This window comes from Temnothorax longispinosus, chromosome 4 (genome assembly GCF_030848805.1).
Source record: "Temnothorax longispinosus isolate EJ_2023e chromosome 4, Tlon_JGU_v1, whole genome shotgun sequence".
Classification (NCBI taxonomy): domain Eukaryota; kingdom Metazoa; phylum Arthropoda; class Insecta; order Hymenoptera; family Formicidae; genus Temnothorax; species Temnothorax longispinosus.
In genome coordinates this window covers 21882112-21906278 of record NC_092361.1, presented here as the reverse complement: position 1 = coordinate 21906278, position 24167 = coordinate 21882112, and the positions used below count along the sequence as shown (strand labels likewise).

The following is a 24167-nucleotide window of genomic DNA, read 5'->3' as shown; positions in this document are numbered from 1 at the left end:
GTGGGGCAGACGATGATGTGCAATCGCATTTCGCATCGCACTTGTCCGCGCGTTTTAAATGGACATGCCGCGGAACCGGACTACCACGCTTGCAGCTCGAATTTTCGCGCGTGGCGGCGCAAATCGCGACCGTTCAATTTTAAGTTCAGTTTTCTGACGGTACATAATCGTACGCTTTATAAGTTGGATACAGTTGGAAGAACGCTTGAAAGAAGATTGAGGATAAAGATCGAGATTCCACCTTGAAGATGAAAGATTTCTACCTTAAAAATGAGAAATCGATTACGGATCTTCCAACGTTTACATTTCTAAAGTGCAACATATGATTTCTATTTTTCTTTTTCTATTTGGAAACGTGGACTGGTCTTTCCAGATATTGCGCACAAGTTGCTTGGAATGTCTAGCACGCCTTTAATATAAAAAAATGACGCTAAGATCTTTATTTTAATCGCGAAAGAATCTCGGCTGAATTCAGCGAAACGCGTGTGCAAAACGCCAAATGTTAAAAGCTCGAATCGGTGACATGATCGGTACCGTTACACACGCCTGCCGGCAATCGGCCGTACAATCGGATAATATCTCTTGTTGTTCCTATTCGCTGCTTGACCAGTTCCCGAGTAACTTCGAACCTGTTCCATGAGTGCTTCTACCTGCCCGTTGTGCGCGCGCTTGGTATCTAGATACCTTCTCGTAGCATCGTTCGCGAGTACATAGCGCAATACGCCCTATTACGCAGTTGCGATTTACGTAAATTTCGCATACATTAAGAGTCCAGGGCCCTCAAGTTATTCTCTCTTAACGCACGATTATTCTTATTTCTCCCTTACCTTATACTCTTCCTTATTACAATGATATTGATGTATAGAACAAGAAATATATCGCCAACAAAAAAAAATTATAAAATTGGTCATTTAATATAAACTCATTACTTATATAAGAATTCTCAGATTCGCATTAATTCAAATTGCACATATAAATGTAATTATAAATGATGTATTTTTTCTATGTCGCGTGTATTTCAAGTTCACGTATTTTAAATTATCTTATATGAATTCTTTTTTGGTACGCCTTAGAAACTCTTTAAATTTTGCGCGTAAAATATTGTTAATATTCTTCATATCGCGGTATTTCGAATTTACGTGGAAATAAACTGTATGGTATACGACCTTTTTAAATCATTTTTAATCGTAAACAAGCTGATTAAAATGCGAATGATCTTTCACACACAATCTTGAGAAACGCCGGCCGACTGTCGACTGGCCGATTTTGCGAGGCATCTCCTTTCGCTCCACCCTAATTACCTAGCAAAGGGAACGAGAATAATCGCCTGAGCGGAGTGACGAATCGTTGATGAGAACCGAAGTACCGAAAGTACTTAGCTCACCAATCCTCGACTTTTAATTAGCTTTTCGCGAAATCGAGTCGCGGCCAGACGTATAGAGAAGGCAGACACGCGAACGGGCCGCGCGCACGCATCTGCTCCGCTCAAGCGCGCCGGCACGCACCTCGTACGCCGGCGTACATCGTAAATAGACGCTGTCTTAACGTTTATTTCGTGTTTAATTAACCGCCCATTATCTTCCACTCACGTTCTCGTTAACGATAAGATCCGGCAAAATTAAATCCAGAAGGAGAAAAACCTGTTGCGCGTATGAGCGCGATATAGATGCTCGAGGATCTAGATAAAAAAAATTGTGTTTCTTTCAACTATGCAAATGTTATAAGAATATATATTGAGAAAAATGCAAAAAAATAAAATTATATTACTGAATAATTAAATAATTCTATTTTGTAAAATGTTTAATATACCGATAGTTATGTCATTAAAACAGAGCATAACGTTGAGAAGGCTACCTATATAAAGTGCATTTTGATGCACGTATTAATTATCATTTAGGTAGTAAAGAATAAAAATAATAAACAGGTGGTGAGAAAGATTACATTTTCTGGGAAATGGCATTCACTTTTTGAATTCATCTGACACAGTACAATGTATATATATTTTTTTACACAGATATCGCATACATCTTTACGCTATGTTAAATCTTAACACTTGCAATTCCGAATGCAGGCTGCATTCTTCTTGTCAAGGGCATGCAATTACCGAATGCTGAGTCACATTGCTGTATGCGTGCTGGCTGTGAAAAAGATCAACAACATTCTCGACGGCAAACCCACTTCGCTATTTCCCACCCTGCAACTTTTCACTTTCGCAATTGTCTCAGGATCTTGACGCAAGCAATACGTAAGCACACAATTTTTCAAATCGATATATTCAGGGCTAGCACTGAATGGTGTGAAAACGAAATCCTGTTCTACAGCTCACGATGTAGTATGTTTTACGTGTAAGAAGCTTAAAATAATAACGACAATCTAAATCTGTTTGAACGCGGCCGTAACATGACCATAATAATATATTTCAACAAACGTTAATCAAATGCGCACGCAAGTTCTTTTAGCGAATGTTTAACTTCTGTAAAAAAAAAAAAAAAAACGAGAGAGAGAAATACTCCGTATAATACAAGGATGAAGAAATTCTCGTTGTCTGATCTTACGCTACGGCCGACAGCACCGGCGGGTATCGCAACAGCAAGGAGTCACGTTAGAGAAAGAGAGAAACGTAGGAAGAGATTGTGAGCAGGTGGAGCCGGGAGGAAGAAGGGAGGAAGCGGGAGAATGTAGGAGCGAACTCGAGCTCGCCGACTTATAAATAAATCTCGATCGCGTGGCTCTTCTCCCCACCTTGCTCGCGTGCAGCATCCCGGCTCTCCTGCTGCGCTCTTCTTCTGCTTCCACCGTTCGATTTTACCTTAAACTCGCGAGCTACCATGAGAGCAGGTAACATGGAAGCAAATCGCTTCGATAACATATTCCCGACAGGCTGATAAACGTATAATTAATGAACATATATTTATAATGTATATATACGTGAGATGCGAAATATGTATATCCGATTATTTTTAATCCGATTACTTTTAATTTTCAATTTCGATGTTATTTTCATCAAATCACAGTGGATTCAAAGATTTTATGCATTTTTGCGGTCGAACTCAATTGCGCAGACATTTTTTCGTTACCACCAATTATAAGCGTTGATAAATAATTCATGAGTTCCGCAATTAGTAATGCATCGATATTATATATTCATCTGTCAAATGAACCGTTTCGAGCTGAAACTGCGGATTTCCAGAAAAGATCAAAGCCATGTCATACTTTCCATCGCAGAAGGGAAGTTATTAGTCGCGCTATTTGCAACAAAAATAAATAGATAGGTACATCAAAAACCTGGCGTCGCCGCTTTTGTCGCGAATTACGGAATAAATGAGACGAAAGCGGTGTAAGATCTTCGTAACTGATAATGGACTTTGAAGTGGTATCAGCGATACGCGATATTAGAATGATCGGATAACTCGGCGCGGTAAGTACAATTATTTGCATCGGCGATTACCGCAAACGGATCGCCGCGAAAACTCGTTTGCCGCCGTTGATGCATCTTCTTCTTCTTTCGAGGTGTACCAACAGCGTTCTCTAGGAGCGCACGATGATCTTACACTACTACGCGGCGGAAACCTGTTCGCCTTCTGCGTCCGAGGCGATGTCTTCTCGGCGGAATCAATTATATTTCATTATTTTATTTGTTTAACGATGTAGCGCTAATCAACGCGCGAGCTCGCGCGCCACCACGACATCCGCTCGAAAACCGGAGCGCGGGGAGCCGGGATACTTCTCACGGAGGATCGATGGTGTAACGACATGGGCTTGTAACAAATTCATCTCTAACTGGGAAACCCGTGTTTCGCGACGATTCAAATTAACCGCTATACTATAATGCCATTTGTATGCGCGTGTCCAGCTCAGAATATTCGCGCGGCGTGAGAAATGTTCGCGGTGTTTAATTCATTTATTCCTTAATTTGCATATGCGCGCCTCTCGCGTTAAACTGCACGACGCGACGGAGATAAATTCCGAATTATGAATTCATACTTCATCGGCTACCGCATAATGATATGTCTATATTATTCGTGTAACGGTAACGCGAAATGGCTGCTCGCTAATGCTATGTTTCACACGTTCCATTATAAGTAACAGTTACGCACCAAAGATGATCTAACGGATAAATATAATGCTAAGGAAAACGTTAATCTGAGACTAACGACATTGTGTCGAGCGCGTCCTGAACGAAAACTCCCTGCGCCTAGAGGTAAGGCGCTACTCGGCGAGACAAGAAAGAGGAAAGCGGAGAGAGGCGCGAGGAAGAACAGGGGAGGAAGATGAAGGGAAGAAAAAACAGAGTAGGAACTGGTCTATGGACGGTGTAAGACCCGACCGATGTGGTACTGATCGTCGGACGAGCAAGAAAATGGTGAAAGAAACACGGCTTTCATCGCGGAAGAACTATATAAGTGACAGATATCCCTTGAGTATCAGCAATCATGTACGACTTAATGAGTGAGGATGGCATTCAGTGAAAAAATTCAAGACTAATGAGCTACACGCAAATGAATCACCCCGTAATTATTATTACTTGCAGTGGTCACTATTGCGTAGTAAATCGCAGATAATAAAATTTGTAAGAAAAAATCGATTAGATTAACGTCACATCAGCACGCATCAACTTGCTCTCGCATGCAGTTTCATGGTAATAGCAAGATATTACATTTCCTGAATATAGAACACAGCTTCGATTTCTATTTGAAAGAATCGTTATCTATTTCTTTTTCGCGCGGTGAGACTTTAGCTAAGTCTCTGCAGTTTTTCAAAGCTATGAAGCGTAAATGCAATTTAATAAATGCTGCGCTTATCAATGTTTATATATTTCTAGATTAGAAATAAAATATAGATAAAACGTAAAAAAAATGCAGAATTGTTATTAGTTTTCACTTGATAACCATATAAAGGAGAATTCATTTACAGCATAATTTTTTATCCACAACTCTAATCTGTGATGGATAGTTTTAGCATTCATCGTAAATAAAAAATAAGAAAAAATGCTTTAGCAAAGAAGTTTAGATAGCAGAAGACAGATATTGCAGTGGAACAGGAAAAAAAGACGAAGATAGCTGCTGGTTCAATGCATGCGAATTGCAGATGTAAGAGATGGCTAACTGGTGCGTGCCGGTCGTGTGGCGAGCAAGCCTCGTGGAAGAAGAACCTGCCGAGAAGGGATAGAGCGAAAACGTTGCGATATTATTATAATAATTGAAGCGGGAGCAAAGAGATGAGAAAACGGATGGACGGTAGTTCAGCGCTGTCAACTGGTTCACTCGGCCACTCCTACGCATCAGCTGCTAGGACGATCACCGCGAAACCGCATCTGTTACGTAAGATGTCGCATATCCGTCCGAACTCTATAGCATCGATACTGGCACGCGAGTCGCGAGTCAATAGCTATTGTTCGGGCGATACCGCGCGAGATTTGTGCAAAAATCATCGCTCGAAGCATTGATATGAAAGAGCGATTTACGTGACAAAGCATTTCAAAAGTAACACAACTAAATCTCTATCTGAAAAAATTTCGATCACTTTGAAATCCAGTCGACAACAGATTACCAAATTTTTTTGTAAAACACGTCGATAATGATTATAGTATAATAATGATATAGCAGCGATGACAATGAAGCATAAAGGATTATCGAATTCTCCGAATATATCCAACTCTAAGTATTTTTGTAAGATGACAACTCACCTTATCCTTATCGCTCATATATCTCTATTCGCAATTCGGACGATCTTTATACACCATGCACGTTTTTATCAGCACTAAATATTATTTTCTCATATATTCAGTGTATTTTTTATTTCGTACATACTTCGTGTCTTTAAGTATCATCCTCACGCGGTGTATATTTTTTAAACGACAATATATAATAAATATGTAATAAACAACATGGAACAAACGTGCGGTACGCGAAAGTAGACTTATTACTTTTGCAAAGTCTCGTAATGAAAAGACGTTTCATATCAATGCATGGATCTTTCTTAGAGACCCAACGTAAACTAGCGGCTAAATCCTCGCATAATCGCGAAAAAACGAAGCATGAGTACGCCATATTTTAGTCGGATGCGGTGACAAAACCGAGATTAAGGAAATCGAGAGGGGACCGATGATGGTTTTATCAATCCAAGTATAATGGAAGCCGGCTGCTACTTATAAAGTAGTCACCGAAGCGCATTAATTTCTAATAATATAATCAACTAAACGAAAGAAAGTAATCTTTGCGAAGTCTTCCAAAAATGTCAATTTGATTGTAAAATTATCACTTTTGTTATGTATGAATGTACTATAACACACACAGCTCACTTATCGCGAAAATAAATTAAGATACAAGTATTCGGTACGATTATTTCGTAAAGATAAATAGTTTATGACGAGTATGGCTTTGATGTTTGTTTGGTAAAACCGAGCGTTGTCGAATGTCGCGTACGTAAGGTCGCCAAGTGCGCTGTATTGTCATTCGCCCGGCGAGACATGAGTCGTCAAATTACGGCGCGTGCCGCTTCGCATGTGTCGCCGAATTATACATCGAAACGCGATTATTGTTCGTAAACGATTAATTCGACCAACAATATTTATTATAATTAATGATGTAAATTAATCAACTATATTTTTATTAAAATAAATATTTTTTACGATTTATATTATTTCTTACTTAAGTGAGACAAATATCGAAACTATAAAAGATGGGAATCATAAAATATTATAACATTATCGCTATGTTTACGTATCTACGCGTTGACAATAATGGACTTTTTAAATGATAGATTCAAATGTATCGTACATTTTAATCGTCATTTTCGAATTAAAAACGCGAAATAATATGAGAATTATATGTCAAGTGAATCATACGGCTTCGTATTTTTTTGCATTGTTATCGCATTTCGATGAGATTCTGTCATAAAAATGTGCGCGTCTCGAGTATGACTAATGTCAGTCGTCGTGCAAAATACGGGCGGTTATTCTACTGCGACGATTAATACGCATGATTGTAATTAACTATGTTTCGAGGGTTATACGAGTGCAACAAGCAACTTATTGTTAGAAGAGAAAATGGAGGCTTGGAAGGCATGGAGTGACGATGGAGAACTCACGAGATACGATTTATGATATTAAGAGATTCTTTCAATATGCAAACATTACAAGTATGTACATATTAAAAAAAAAAAAAAAAACAAGAAATATTTCACAGTATATATTGATAATTAGCGATTGTCAGCCCGTACCATTAACTATAATGCTTACGATTGGCAAGTCGTAAACGCATCGAAACGATAACTAATAGAAGTAGATATTTCGCGCAATTTAATTAACTGAGATAGAAATCGAGGCACAATATTACTGACGGTCAACTCTAATGTATTTATAAATCGAATTTAATTTTTCGATTTTAATTAAATCTCCAGAATATACGCTATTATAAAACATCGTACGGTGGTTATGGGGCACACCCTGTTCATTAATTCATGCAAATCATGTAGCGACGTCGCTATCGATTTATGGGATCGACAAACACGTCAAAGAGTATGTCGACTCGACGCTTCTTTCCGCGCGCTGGTGTATCAGGTCCTGTGCCCACGCGCGCTTCTCTTATCGAACGTTCGACGCACGCTTCGATAGTTCGACTCGATCGTAACGAAAAAGAGCTACATTGATTAAACCGGTCACGTAAAAATCTGCCGCAACGAGTTCCGATTTAGCTACTAAAAGAAGATAATTTATTCAGCGAATGGCGCTGATAACTTGCATGGCGTTAAAGTCTCGTCATGAAATATGACGATCGCGAAATTTATTCGATAGATCGCTATCTATTTTAACGTATTACGTGACAGGAGTATTCGAAGATTCTCTGAATTAGCTGGACACAGGCAGAGAGGGTCTGACCAGAGACTGCTTGAGAGATAATGCTATGTATATTTGCGTACACAATCGTCAATATTAAAAACCGATCGCAAATAATTTTAAATTTGCGAAAATATACATTGCTCGAATAAATATTTACTTAAGTGAGATTTTGCAGAGAGGCGATAAAACGGATTGAACGAGGTGGAGGTATTAACGTGTCTCTAAAAATACCTTGAGAATTACCGCGTAATTGCAAAAAATCAGTAAGAGGAAATATAGCTGTTATTAGGAAATGTAGAGCGGATTCCAAGTAAAAATTACTTCTACGCGAGCAGATACAATCGATAGATCAGAATCTCCGCGGAGACAGAACGGGTTTAAGAAAGGAAAATCTCGGTTGCCGTTAAACGCGTATTAGTCACTGGATAATATGAAAATTATCGCCTCTTGAAGAACGTGAATCACACTTGCCAATGAGCTACGAACACATATAGCACAAAACGTGAATATATATAGCGCTTAAAATGTTAATACAAAGTGTGATAATTTTCAACAAAACAGTCTTAGAGTGAGATATGAATGAGATAACTAATGCTCTAAATAATCAAAGAATAAAGATTTGTGACCCCTGTGCTTGTTTAGAATTATTTACGTGGCATATGTATATCTTTCAAGACTATAAAATATATAATTATCTGGTGATTAATGCGCGTGCGATAATCCAGAACCTCTTGCAAATTCACACGATACACGGGAAACGAGAAATTTCCCTTTTCCGGGATGACCGTTTTTTTTTCAGCGGTTAAATAAATCGTCAAATAGAAGAATTTCGTTCGAAGGCCTCTATGGGAAATTTCCGATTATTGCGTGCTGAACGACGCGTGGGAAGTGCGCGTTTCCAGTATCCGTCGTCGATAGCCGACGCGGATTCTCGGACGGCGGAGACGGGAAGGTAGTATTCCGTAACGATTAGCCACGCGAGAAAGGACGAAGTTACACGCATGTACCGCCGTGAGTAGCTAGCGCGGCTAGTTTTTTCCTGTATATATCGTCGAGATAGGATGAATGAACCCAGCAATTTGTTAGGAGCGGGGACCGAGCAACGCGTTGCAGCTACTCAGGCCCCATTATCTCTGTAATCTCTCTCGCGGGAGACCAGAAGCCGCGGTCGAACAGAGGCGAGCGGCCTCCGAGGAGAGTTACCGCGGCAGCTTAACCATAATACGTCGACGGAAAGAGGAGGATTCTATAAGGCCAGATACGCCACATAAAATTGAGAAGACAGGCCTCGCCGCATCGGAAGTGCACGCGCCTGCATCACGCTGCAGCCACGAAGTCGAGCTCTCTCTCTCTCTCTCTCTCTCTCTCTCTCTCTCTCTCTCTCTCTCTCTCTCTCTCTCTCTCTCTCTCTCGCTCGAAATTGGAAGATGCGTCATAAGTCGCGCTGTAATTAATTCGTAATTTATTGCGCAGCCTTGTTTGGAATCTACCGCAGCAATGCGAGACCTCCGTGCCTGAATTAGCGATTTAATCGATTTATATTATCCCGAACTCCCTTTCGCGTCCGAGACTCGTTTTTCATGTTACATGAACATTCAATAGGATATATATACATATGCAAATTTTGTTGATTTTATTATTATCATACATTTCAAAATATATTTTCATTATTTTTATTTTGATATACGCAACGATTATGAATTGCACTCTGCGACATATCAAATTAAGTATAAAATAAAATCGCGAAGAATGCTGAATACCTGCATAACTTTGTTGGTATCTCTTTGATATTTAAACGCGTAAATTACTAATATGTTTCATTACAAAATGGATACGACTTAGTTTAGACTTTTAGCGAAGAAAAAAACATGGTTCCGATATTCTTTTGCAATTTCATATTTCACTCTGTTGTAGAATTCATGCGGCACAATTACGAGGATAGATTATTAAGTTATAATAATAATAATTTAATACAAATCGTATTGCTATTAGAAATAATAATACCGCGAATATAATGAAGGATAGGCGATGTAAATTATTTTTTATGAATGCCTTCATCCATTTTTACAGTGTTTCTCCTTTGCATATACCGCGTATCCCTCATCTCGGTGGAGTAGACCACTTTCGTTCGGTTTAACTCTTTTTTTCCCCTTGAAACTAACGTCGATTCCGCCGTATAATTTGCGGGTATAGAAAATGCGAGGAGAGCGCATCTCTTAGATCGCGCAGGCTGGATTTAAGAGGTAGGGCAAGCTCGTAACGTATAAAGGGCGCAAGATAATCAATTACCCCGGCTACCGTCTTCCCGAGAGCAATAACATCGGCCGGCTGTTGCCCGTTTCAGGTCGTGTACCTGTTGCAACCGCGCGCGTATATTTAATAGCATCCCTAATCGGCTACACCCGGTCTCGTAAGGGTCTCCCTTTATACTTTTCCGAGAGACAAGATTCGAACGGTTCCTGCAATCAAAACTTTTCGCGCATTAACTCGTTAATAGTTGTACTTACATTTCTTGTCTTTTAATGAGATGATACATTACTCCACGCAACTTTTAAGAGAATTTTTTTTAAGAGAAAGATACTATCCATTTAAGATTTTATATTTCTTTCACGATAAAATAAACATATAAATATATGTTAGAATAAAAATAAAAAGTAAAAAAATATTTAAGGTGCATAGTATACCGAATAATATTTCATTTTCAATAAAATTTCAATTTTAAAAGGAATATATCATCGTACAATGATTTTTCTTCTGTAAATTAAATTGTTACTGTAAATTGCAATCTTATTTAATGTACGCTCACATTTCTGAGAGTAAAACAAATATTAGCCATCTATATGTATACTAACACTCCAAGATAATTAGTCGTTCCTTTGAAAAACGAAAAAGATCAAGCGGTCTATAAAGATGTAATTATAAAATATATATCTGATTAAGATCGTTGCAGATCGTACGATCGTTATAGACCGGTGCTAATTTAATCTCCGGCAAACGTATATTTCCGTTTGCGGGAGATTAATCCGCAAGGACGCGATCGGCATATTTCTTTCGTGCCGAATCATAGAGCGACCTTTCAATACTTCTCGCGCAACTCTCTCGATGTGGTTACTCGCAAATACGTATAATACGAGGAGAGGGCGTGGTGGAAAAGGGACGAGGCGGGAGAGAGGCAAACGTGGTTCGCGTCTCGATATATTAAGCTCGATATTCCGCGGCGGACGTTAAGAGGCTCGAAATGGCGAATAAACGTTCGGTCGTAAAACGGTCGGCGCGGTGCGGTGCGGTGCAGCGCGGCGCGCGGCGAGCCGTATCTTCTAGGGGTAATAGCGCGTGTGATACGCACCGAACGCGCGTAGTCCGGCTTACGTTCGTCCACCTTTCGTACCTCGTTCTTTAGCCTGCCGTGTTTCTCGCGATAATACAGCTGTATCTAAGCGGTAGCAGCTACCGAGCATATTTGCGAAACGCGCTGTTATTACGGAATGGCCATATGAATGTAACAATAGTGATCAAACGTAAAGTTCCCTTGTCGATCTCCTTCACGATCCCGTGTCTCTCGCGATTACGAAACTAATCTGACAATAATGACACGTTACTATTATTCTCGTTGTTTTCAAGATAATCTTATTATTACACAATGGCAATGCAATTGCGATTCTTTCTGATAGCAACTAAATGTTAACTAAAAACTTGGTCTTTTGAATTAATCATATAATATTAATTATATTTTTCATAGGGGAATAAGACTCCTTTTGCGTATTTTTACATCATCCCGCTTTCTGCGTTTGCTTCGTCGGAACGGAACGGGTCCTTAGAATCCCTACCATTGCTCCGGGGGGTTCCACTCGATGTCTATCAAATCTCTTCCCTTTCGGGCTTCCTACTCGGGCCTTTAACTTCCGCGGACGTAACGTTATTACATTTTACTCGTTTCGAACTGGAGAAACGCAAAGTGAAGATAAGGGGGAAGAGCGCGCGAGAGTGAGAAAGACGAGAGGGTACGACGGAACGAAAGGAAGACGAAGTAGGAACGAGCTACGAGGGTGAAAGAGGGGGGACGAGGAATACCCTCGGGCTCGGCAGCATGATTACGAGCCGCAATTATGTCTCCGCCGGCTGCCGGCCACGCAGAGGTCGTCGGGTACAGTAGACCATGAAAGTTCCTTCGACAATCTCTGGAAGCGTTATTTCTTATTTTTTATTTATCAGAGGAGCAAGAAGTAACATCTGAACAATTTAAGTATATCTCGCACTACGATAAAAAATTTTCGACATTGCGCGAAAACACTTCTTGCATCATTCAATGTATAGAAACGTTATAACCCCTCACAGAAGAAGGAATTTTTCATTATGTTGCAAATTATTCAATCGGGAGCGTACTCTTTAGAAGAGCGTTTTTGATTAATTAATTTAAAAAATGTAAATTATACAACTCCTCGCGAGTTGTATATAGATTCAAGAATTATGGGAATACGACAGAATAATATAAGGAATATAAAAGAAATATAACACAGTTTGATAGCTCGATTTAGGTAGCTACTCATTGTTAGAAAAAATTCAAATTTACACGCATTTTCTTAGCAAAATGTATGCAGCGTTTGAAAGGAGAGATGGAAATATGTTAAATTAAAAACTTGCGAACTCCTTATTTCATTTTCCGCTATTAATTCCCCCGTCTAGTCGGCAGGAAACAATAGATCTTGTGCCCAACCACCGTATACTCTCCGGAGACGGAAATTTCTTTCCCACAATTCGATTCGATTTCCGTACAGATTTCCTAGCACGTTATATGCGTCTGATCTTATTTAGTCTTCTGAGAAATAAAATACGATCGTTAAAAATGAGAAATATTAAAGTCACATAACGTGTCGCGCGTTTATAGAAAATCTACGTTCGTTTTATTTCCTCTATCTATATCTCCAATACTAATTCAGGAGTCGGAAAAACATGTTATCGGGAGATTTACATAGCTTATGAAAACATTTTTCAAGTCAGCGCGGGCTGACCAGTGTTCTCCATCCGGACAAACATGCTCTCTCTCTCTCTCTCTCTCTCTCTCTCTCTCTCTCTCGATGTTTTTCGTCGATAAAATGACAGAGCTTGTAGCAGCCACTGTACCGAACGTAGATCCCGGGAAAGGGTCGGAGAGAGAGGGGGCGATCAGGCGAGTGGCCGCGAGCAGGTAAAACGAAGCAACGTGCGGAACAGACTCGTAGAGGGAGACGAGCAGATGGTGGAGAAGGGGAGAATGGCTGACAAAGGTGGTGCGAGAGAGATATCGGTACCGATCGCGAAAAAAAAAATACGTTATACCTGAATAAAGAACAGGTGAGAGAGACACGGACGCAAGAGCACATGGCACAATGTTGCCCGGAGGAGTAAAGAGAAAGCTATGGGAAGGAACGAGGGATTTTGACAACGAAACAGACGTAATCGGTGGACGAGGAATTATTAAAAATAGAAATTATAAAAAGATAGGCGGATAAACAACAAGTACGAGGTGGAATTATAGCGGAGGAATGGAAGAGAGCGGAAGGAGCGAGAGGGAAGTTAAGTGCAGAGAAATGAGTGCATGCGGCACAACAAGAAGGAGGAATGATTAGGGAAAAGAGAGTAAGAAGAGGAGAGGCCTAGGGTGAGGAATTGCGGGAGCGAGAGAGCGGGGGCTCGGGGAGGGGTTCGGAGGGGGAGGAGGTAGAAACAGGTGCTAGACGCGAGGGAGAAGGAGCTGCCGCGGGAGCGCGAGGGACGGAGCGAGACGGAGGGAGACAGGACAAGAAAAGATAAACCGACCGGCTAACATGTGCCGGGAGGAGGATGGGGGAAGGGGGAGGGAGGGAGGGAGAGGGAGGACGGGGTAGAACGGACCCACCGTGAGGCACGTTCCCACGATCTCATGAATGAACTCGCGTGGCTACTCGCTCCGTGGTGGGGTACTCGCGCCGCGTTCACCTTGCCTCGCCGTCGTCTTTCATCCTTCGCTCGCCGTCTTTCTGCTCGCCGTGGCGAGAGGGACGGGACGCGCTCCGCCCCGCCGCGCCGCGCCGGTGAACGGATAGACTCGAATTCGAACGTCAGCTACATGCACGATACGATGTCGCGGGGTTGAAGAACCCTGGGTCAACGCGAATCGGGTGGGGGATCGATGCCGGTCACGGTGAAAAGAAAGAAGGTGGACGAGCGAAATTGGCGTTCGCTCGCTCGATATAAATAAGCTCGATATAAGTATTGATTTTGTAGAAGAGAGAGAGAGAGAGAGAAGAGTGAAACGTGTAGCGAGAAGATAAATGTCGCGTTGACTGAAAATGAACTGACGACACTAACGAGAACGAGCAGCTTTCGATCGAACAAGTGTCGAGCGGGTTAATATATATAATATATATATATATATATATATATATATATATATATATATATATATTCAGTATATTCAGTATATTTACGACATAAATAAAAAGCAAATGTCGTTTATAAAATATCTGTATGAACATGAGATTTACATAAACAAATATGACAAATTATATTCGTCTAGAAAGAATATAGACAATAACGTCGAAAGATAACCACGAAGTCGATCAAACGAGTTATAACACTCGCGTTTTGATATTATTAGCATCAATGCGAAACTTTGCACCTTTAGACTTTTTAAACTTTTAACATTAAATTGACATGGAGTTAAAAAAATGTGAGTGTACGAACGAAAATACTTTCTGTACGTAAATTTCTACCTTTATTTTAATTGATAATCAGCTGATAGTCGCGCGTAATGTTCGTGATTCAATCAATTTGGCCACGGAGAGCGCGGCGTAAGTAAAAGTTTCACCTACCTAAAAGTCCGATACTTAATAATATCCGCGACAACGCAACGCGTTCGGGCGGAACATTAATTTATCCGCATCAATTCGGAATTGGGAGCCCATTTCCGTAGCCTCGCTGCCGGGCTTCGGGGCACGAACCGTTACGGGCCAATAATTGCCAGTGCCAGATCGAGCTGAGTGCCGCGCGGCCGCGTCGATCGAGATAAACCGGCTTGTCGAATCATGTGAGAAAACAGGAAAGGCAAAAGCATCGCCGGTTATGAGTTCCTGGTCCACCCTCTTTCGCTCTTCTGGCTTCTCGTGAATGAAGCGGAGTCGCGTGGCGCCTCGTGACGTCACACAACCTGTTGCTATCCATTGCCCTCTCTGCTCTGTCCCTCTCCCTGCCGCCTCGCTACCCTTCCCCCGACGCGCGCGCGCGCGAGCGGATGATGCTTTTTTTTCGAGTCATGGAAAATGTCTTTTGTGATTCATATGATCATACAATCTTTTTCGATCGATAATAAAGGTTTCGACAATTTGGATTAAATTTTTAATTATACAGCATGTATAATTTCTAGAGATATATAGTGTGCTTTAGAATTGAAAGTAGACGCTAATGTTAACTTTCTATGGAATCTAGAGCCCATTTTTGTTAGCAAAAATGAAAAACTCTTAAGAACTTCCGAAATATAAAATTATTGGAAATCGAGTAATTCTTCGAGGATTAAACTTCAAATATAAAAATTAAAAAACAAACGTTACTTATCGTGCGATCTAAAATAGAAGATTTTAATTTGTGACGAAATGGCATAATCAATGTTTAATAAAAAAAAAAATATCAAAATATCGAGGAAGTTATCGCGAGTGGTCTGTTGTTAAGATAAGAAATATTTAGCTCGAATTTGTATCTCTGAAACAATTGTTCCATATCGCGATTTTAAACAAAGTACACCCGGTAGGTCGAACGTTCTCAGGGATCTACTTTATCCACGGCGGACAGATCACGTAAGCGTATCTGTGGCTCTACCTATGACTAACGTATCGAAGCCGCACCAAAGACATCCGGTGAGCAAACCAGCAGAGGTAGACACCTGCTTGCTGAGGTGCCAACCCGATTTTCCCGCAGGGATAACAGAATACTGATCCGCGCAGTCATTTGGGTTTAGCTAGGTTTAACAAACCTGAACTAATGTACTTCCACACATTTATGCGTCATATATACTCCCACACGCGCCATTTTTTGCGAGCAATAATGCAACAAACATTTGAGGATGTAGAAGCAAGACGCAATCTAATTTAATAACAAGAAACCAGACGCATATACGTGCTTGAGATAGATGGAGCAAAATAGCGAAAGCTAAAGCTCATTTTTTATTTATATCCCCGACCAGACCTCCCTTTATTAATGCGGAGCGTCAATGGCAGCGTTTCATTCCTCACGAGCGATGCTATCTTTAATCTCGCTCGATACAACACCCAGCAAAACAGTTTCAGCGCAATTACAAGCTGTGTTTTCGAGACAAAGCTCAAGAAAATTGTCGACGTTCTTTTAACTCACGTTAAAAATCTTTTTACGCCAAGTTCGTTTTCATGTTGAAGTGATCGTCTTGTTTTTTTTATCTCAAAATGTAATCTACGTATTAATCTTGTCAGACAAATTTGTTAATCGCAAAAAGAGATAACGACGTAGCGAACGAGTTAAACCGGGAAATTTTTCGAATCAATTGATCTCGTTCGTCCCGCAGAAATAATAAATAGATGTATAATGACAGACAGATAAATATGTTTTTGAGTTTTACAATTAAAGTGCACACAATTTTAGAATTATATGAATAGACATTATATCTATGCGATATCTTTCTCTCTGTTAACTCGAAACGCGCAAAGGATCATTGATATTTTCTTCGAGAGAGAGGCGACACTAAGATCAATATACATCAGTATCGGTCGGAGAAGAGATAAAACGGACCTAACGCAAGTCATTTCAATCGTGAGGTCAACATCGATTTGTGCAAACAACGGACAATATCGAGCGAGCTGCGAGAAGAGAAATAGATGAGATCTCGTTTCGATAGCTATTATTTTTGTCACTTCTTTCCCCTCCAGACAGCGTTTATTGGCTCAATCAATATTTAACCGGTTAATTTTACGCAAGAAGTAGAAACGAAAGAAGTGAAGACATAATAAAGTTTTAATGTCATAAGTCCTTGAAAGTCTTCGCGGAGACAAGTTAAACAAGTGAAAAAAGTAATTATAATATATTTTTCTAAATTACTCGAACGCCTTTTTGTTAATTTATATAATAACGCTCAATGTGTATGTAAACGTCTAGTATTAAATATGCCATAACGGCGGTTAATTAAATAATAAAAATATTGAAAATTTATACATAAATATATATAAATAGCTCTTGCAAGTAAGGATGAACGCGTATACAGATAGCAAAAAATATATAATATCCTGAATATTGTATAATAAAATTAATCAAATTAAATTTAGGTGACTCTACATACATATCAAGTGTCGTTCAAGTGTCGTTTCACCAACAAAATTAAGGCGTACCGGCCGAAAATTATATTCGGGAAAACATGCGGTTTGCCCCGATTCTTTTTCCTCGAGATGAGAACCGACCGACCGACCACTCTCGAGATCGCGTCTTCGAGGGCGCAGCATCTGCCAAAGGAAGAAGAAAGGCCAGGACCGGGCAGCGCTCGACAGGTTCAGCGAGGCCATGCACGCGTACCGCGGGGAGGGTTTGTTTCAAACTGCAAATCGCCGTCGCCGACGATCGAGGACGTGAGAACCGTATCTGCGTCTGGTCTCGGGTAGGTAGGTAAGCAAAGCGAACGCGGAGGGAAGATGAAGGATGTAGCGGGAGGGAGAGGAGCTCGACCGCACGCACAGCTGCGGTTACGCGTTTCGCGCGATGTACACTAGGCGTCATAAATGCCTCTCTTGTGTACCGGACATTTCATCGAGCTTCACCACGGCGTTACATCTTCAAATAAAGTGACGAAGTGATGAAGACAAATGTGACAAAACGGCAACGATAACTGACAGCCGGTGCCTGAAGCGCATGCTACATTTTAAACAAAAACAAACAATTGAAGAATGAGTAAAGAATTATTTTATTTTATCTCAAAGTGTGTAACATAATTTAATGTTTTTCATACTGAATGAATTAAGGAAGGAAATAAATATAGTGTGCATTTATTTTGAATTCTGCTATACAGACAAACTTTATATAATATGTTTAGATGTAATATATAGTTTTTTTTTGTTTTTTGGAGAAATAATCAGTAATTTGTGATGGCATTTATGACACCTAATGTACCGTCTAGCCGGCCTGCGACTTTCCTCTCCTCTCCGTCCTTTCAGAGAGCCCACACCTCCATTCGCCGCTTTGCGTCGTCTCGGTACATTCCCATGCAGGTGCAGGGCTTCTCCGCGGCAATTTCGCTTCTCTGTCTATCTTTCTCATTCACCTCCCTTTTTCTGACAACGCCCGAACGAATTTAGGTTCGCACGTCACGAGTTTGCTTTTCAACCTTCTTCCCATTCGTCCCACCACAAGTGGAACTATACCGCGCGGTGTTTGTTAAATTTAATAAGCTAGCTTGCTCTAGAATGGTCACAGAACTGACCGAGTAATTATTATTATAGGGAAATAAAAAATTCAAAAGATCTGAACTTTGTCGTACGATTTATGAGATGTGCTTCGATTTTAGCTTCACAATGCATATTTAAAATATCTATAAAATGTCAGCAAAATAAAATTCAAACGTTTTATTTATTCATATATCTTGTATAAGAATTCATATAAATCTTCTGCATTTGAGAGATGTGTGGTAGTGTCATTGATTTACGATTAACATACAGAGGCACGAGGCAAAAAGATAGGGGCATACAGGGCGGGATCTTTTGGTAAGTCAGGGCACGTAATTTAACGAGCTTCGATCATCCGGTATTGATTTGGCTGTGGGATAAATAGGAAATATATACCTTGTACTCGTACTCATGACGACGTTTACACGACGACACGGATTCCTTCCCGTGTTGATAAAAAAATATTCACTGATTTTCAATAAAGAACAAAAGTTTGTAATCATTCACGCAACAAATAATTTTAAAAATATATAAATAAAAAATGTATATATAATATATAAATATATAAATAAAAAATGAGATATTTATCGCTATTGGTCAGACTACCATACTACCATAGCGTACTTAAAGTATTGTTAATGACAATGTCAGTGCGCGGTGACTAAACTTTCCGCGAAGTTCCTTGGTCCGTCTCGCACGGTATTTGCCATTCGAATTTATATTTATGAGACAACATTTCTTTACGAGCACGCGAGAGAGCGAGAGCCGAATTTATCACGGTGTTACATTCGCGACACGGATGCGTTACGTTCTACGGTGTGCAACGACAACGGACATATAAGAAGCGCATAACAAATCTGTCGCCATCGCGTCAATGTCAGGATAGACAATGGCTATTTGCATAAAACATTCTGTGCACCGACTGCCATCGATGGCAGCGTCTCGTAAACGAAGATCGAACGTTCGATCGTTTGACAATAGTGTTGTTATGAAAAAAAGCAAGCGGAAAGATTATGCTCGTATAAATAATGGAAAATTCAAAGAACAATATCGTGGTTAAGATATTTGAATAAGGTTGTTTTATATTTTTTTTTCTAATATCACATAATGAATTAATAAAAAAATAAATATATCTCTAGTAACATTTGTCATAATAATTGATAAAAGCAATTTTCAAAATATGTATATTTCTCTTAATTGCTGTCAGATGTAAAAAAATTTTTGTAAATCTTGAATAATAAATACATTTTATATAAGTATCGCAAATACAAAGAATCGCGTGATTTATTTTAATAAGCCTTAATCACGGAGTAGACATTACGTCATGAGTTAAATACGTATTGAACTAATATTTAAAGTCATTAGCCATTCGCGACATAACATGCGGTCTCGTGGCACCGGCTGCCAGGTGTACAAGTAGTCTAAAATTAGGCAAATTAACGCGCGTGAGATACAGATCAAATATTGATTGTTGACCGACGAGTAGCAACGAATTCATTTCGAGCGATTGCAACCGTTCAATTAATTATTTGCGCTTGTGTCGTCGCGTAGATTCCACGGTAATAAACGGAATCGCGGGTGATTCACGCCCGCCGAAAGTTAAATGACACGCGATAAATCGGCCGGTTAATTACACGCGCTTAAGTTGCGTTATTACACGGTCGTTATTACGGCCATATACTGTCCGATTGATATCCCACGCTCCTCTGTGGTATTGCTTACGTTCTAATTGCTAATTGCGTGGGACACGTTTTCACTTTATAGACACGTTTCTAAACGGCTTGTAATTATTAAACAACATCAATCTCCGTTAAGTAGGTTTAAAATAGTAGACAAGAAAAGATTAAGATAAAAAAATTTTTACAGCGTTTTCTGCGCACTGAATAGCGCAAATTTAATACTAAAGATCTAAAGATGTTTTTAAGACTCTTTAAAGATAGATTTAACTTTATGTAATATACATTTAAATTAAACTAAGGTCATATGATTGGAGATTGTTCTAACGAGATAAAATTTAATACAAAAATTATATGAAAAGATAATTTGTAATATTTTTATTCAGACAAAATAGAGTGGGATTTTAAATACAGATTTAAACAGGATTTAAATATTATGTGCTTCGACAGAGAATTTTCAATATTCTTTTTGGTTGTAAAACTGATAATTATTAACTCTTAAAAAATAAAGAACATTGAATAATTCAACAGAATGTTCTTAAGTTATTTAAATGCGACTTCTCCTTTCTTTTTGCTGTAAATAGTTCGTTGTTTCTCTTTTCATCTACAAATGTTATAACTATCGATTCGTAACGCTGATAAGCATAAACAATTATCAATTAATGCTGCTCGATATAGATCGTGCAACTGTTTAGAGAACACAGTTTATTATCTATCTGCTTCTCGGGTAGTAAATCAAAATATTTATAAGAATGATTCATGGGCCGAGATTGCGCAAGTTTAGAAAAAAAAGCACAGATCGCTGAAAAATGCCCCTCGAAGTCGGATAAGAGCGGCTAAGTGGGTGGGGGCGATGCGACGCGTCCGATGCGTACGCGTAGCCTCATACACGCGTCCGAAAGAGAATGGAAGGCGGGGGCGTTCAGTGGGGGGGCTTTAATGAGGATGCTGCTGATTATCCAATTCGTAAATTCTCGCTACATTTTGATCGCGCACGACGAGCCGCGAGTAACAAGGATGACTCGCACTGCCACTCTCGACGCTATATACATTCGTCCTAGAAAATTCCGATTTTCAGCGTGACAAAACCCACTTTCCTGCCCCGTTATCGAGTTAATTACTCCGATTACTCGCGAGCTACTCGTGAGACGTTAAAATGACGAAGAAGCGAAATAAAAAGATAAAATCTTGAATAAAATACTAATTTTTTCAGGAGAAATATTTCCGTGTTTTTCTTGCCTGAAACTTATCTTTATTCGTTCATGCAATTCTAATTTAATTTTTTTTGCGTAATAGAGCGTAACAAAAGAAGTCGTACTACTGCATTAATCTTTCGGTTGTCGAAGCGAGAAATATTTTGTTTTAAATTGATATGTGACAATACTTAAACTAGTAAAATAGCGTTGTTTAGAAAAATTACGCGTATCAGAATTATAGTAAATATCCGGCTCTTGTTTGATATCGTGCAAAAGGCACGATAATCTCGCGCGATCTAATTGAACAAATCATATACGTGTGAGTGCGGCTCGCGCAGCTAGTGCTCGTATTATGCAAGCGTCATCGGATGTAAGTGTACCTTTAAGTGTCTGGATCTGACGTTAACACAACACTATATCGGAACGTGGTCGATCGTATTTCAAGGGGCAACGAAAGAGCTGATTTCACTATTCTTCGCATTATCACTTTGTCCCTTTTATCATTCCGAGAAACGCATCGGTATCTTTACGCAAAATAAATAAATAAAAGAATGTAAGAAACTTTTCGTAATACTTGATGTTCCCGAATGGAGATATAAGCGAGTGGTTTCTAATTGAAGAATATAGAATGTGTCTATATGCTGCGAACTTCTTTCTAATAAAAAATAGACTTTTAAACATGACAGTGACTTTTAAACTTGATAAAATCATTCCACGCCCGCGAATGACCACTTAATGGGAATATTAAACTGGACGATTATTACGCTGTCTGGGCAGTCTCGCGAAATTTTCTCACGCAATTGGCATGTGCCATATTAGCAAGATGAAAAAATGTGCACTAACTTATTAGAACTACAGTCGTTGGATTATTGTGAAAGTTCGAAAAAATGTTTTCTTGAATCTGTTAAATATTTAAATATTCAGAAAAAGCAGTTCTTTATTGAAAATCAGTGAATATTTTTTTATAAACACGGGATGGAATCCGTGTCGTCGTGTAAACGTCGTCATGAGTATACGAGTACAAGGTATATATTTCCTATTTATCCCACAGCCAAATCAACACCGGATGATTGAAGCTCGTTAAATTACGTGCCCTGACTTACCAAAAGGTCCCGCCCTGTATGCCCCTATCTTTTTGCCTCGTGCCTCTGTATGTTAATCGTAAATCAATGACACTACCACACATCTCTCAAATGCAGAAGATTTATATGAATTCTTATACAAGATATATGAATAAATAAAACGTTTGAATTTTATTTTGCTGACATTTTATAGATATTTTAAATATGCATTGTGAAGCTAAAATCGAAGCACATCTCATAAATCGTACGACAAAGTTCAGATCTTTTAAATTTTTTATTTCCCCGTAATAATAATTGCTCGGTCAGTTCTGTGACCATTCTAGAGCAAGCTTATTAAATTCAACAAACACCACGTGGTATAGTCTCACTTGTGGTGGGACGAATGGGAAGAAGGTTGAAAAGCAAACTCGTGACGTGCGAACCCAAATTCGTTCGGGCGAGCGTTGTCAGAAAAAGAGAGATGAATGAGAAAGATAGACATAGAGAAGCGAAATTGCTGCGGAGAAGCCCTGCACCTGCATGGGAATGTACCGAGACGACGCAAAGCGGCGAATTTAATTAACGACGATATTTTTATGCATTCAGGTATAAAGACAAGCATTAGGATTGGAAGGACTCACCCAAGGAGCTTTCCGGATCAGAGAGGTCCGACAGGGAAGGCACCTTCCGCATTGAAGTGACTCTGCCAGGGAGATCCGGCACCAGATCTTCTTCTTCGACGTCGGAGGTCATCTCTTGCTTCAATAACTTCGCCATCACCGTCAACATACCGCTACCATCGGTGATGCCGTTGGCTCCCAGGAAGCTGCCCATGCTTCGAATGTCGCGCTAATAAATGAAAACATACATATCGTTTAACTCGCGCTGACACGCCCGCCCTTATCTATGTAAAAAACTTTGCCGATATATAAGTTGCGTAGCTTTTGACAGTATAAAATGCAGTGGTATGTTTTTGCCACATATTTGTTTATCGTTTTAATTTTAGCATCTTCATCTAAAATCGTCCAGAGCACACTAAGTAAGTTTCGATCAGTTTCGATGGTTCGATGAAAAGAACAAAGTTCATGAAAACTTTGGAAAAGAGGGGATCTGTTTGTTGAAAAATAAGAGAACCAAATTAGACAGATAACCGGTTGGTCGCTGAAGGAGGAGGAAGCAACGTGCATGCGTTATTCGTTGAGAAAGAAAGGAATAAAGGGGGAGGGGGACGCAGCTTGGAGCGGAAAAAGAATGGAGAGAGAGAGAGTGCTCGTGCCGGCGATAGTCACGACTCGCTTGACCTTCGTATGAAAGACTCTAAGTTGAATGAAATGTCGCGATGAAATATGACGCAACAGCGTGTAAGGCGCGTGATCTAGTAGTACGAGGAATCAATGAACGTGATTCGTACGGAAGAAATTTAAATTAACTTAAACTTGATTATTATTTTAGTTACTGAACGATTAAAAAATAATCTCTCGATAAAAAAACCTGGATAATGTTATCGAGATTGTTAAATAAATAGAACATGTCTAAAAGTTCTCTAGTTTTTGCCGTATTAGCAATGTTCTGTTCCAACTATAATTTAAAAAAAATTGATAAGGCAAATTAAAACGAGCGATAGAGTAGGAGATTTCCCTTTTTTATAATTTTTTAAATATAATATACCTATATTATAATGTGTAATATTAATATATAATTTATACATCATAAATATTAATTAATTAATATATCATCTTTATAATTTTTTTTATAAATGTAAAATTATTTTATACGCACATAATAATTACTCTCTTTCTTATTGCGCTATGATTTAGACTTAGACAAATAATACAGTTTCGATGAGGAAGAACGATCCGAGTAGTGCACGATTAAGTTCGAGCTCGTACAACGATCCCTCTGTACTGCACGATAATTATTCGTTGGGTTATCAGTGGTAACGAGCACACAACACGTGTATATAGATAAATAGAAAGCCGTTAGAG

General features: G+C 39.4%; 1 protein-coding gene and 1 long non-coding RNA gene across 5 annotated transcripts in view; one reads left to right on the top strand and one right to left on the bottom strand.

The window, feature by feature from the left end:
- Positions 1 to 24167, bottom strand: part of Pnt (ETS transcription factor pointed) — a 103439-nt gene that overhangs the window by 64528 nt on the left and 14744 nt on the right. For all 4 annotated transcript variants that reach the window (XM_071776413.1, XM_071776412.1, XM_071776415.1 and 1 more), the window contains one exon: positions 22824 to 23031. In XM_071776413.1, the coding sequence (XP_071632514.1) occupies positions 22824 to 23031 (208 nt within the window). The remainder of the gene's footprint in view (positions 1 to 22823; positions 23032 to 24167) is intronic.
- LOC139811917 (uncharacterized) lies at positions 2364 to 22900 on the top strand. The gene is made up of 3 exons (XR_011731774.1): positions 2364 to 5321; positions 17143 to 17476; positions 22789 to 22900. It is a non-coding gene; the product is annotated as an uncharacterized lncRNA (long non-coding RNA).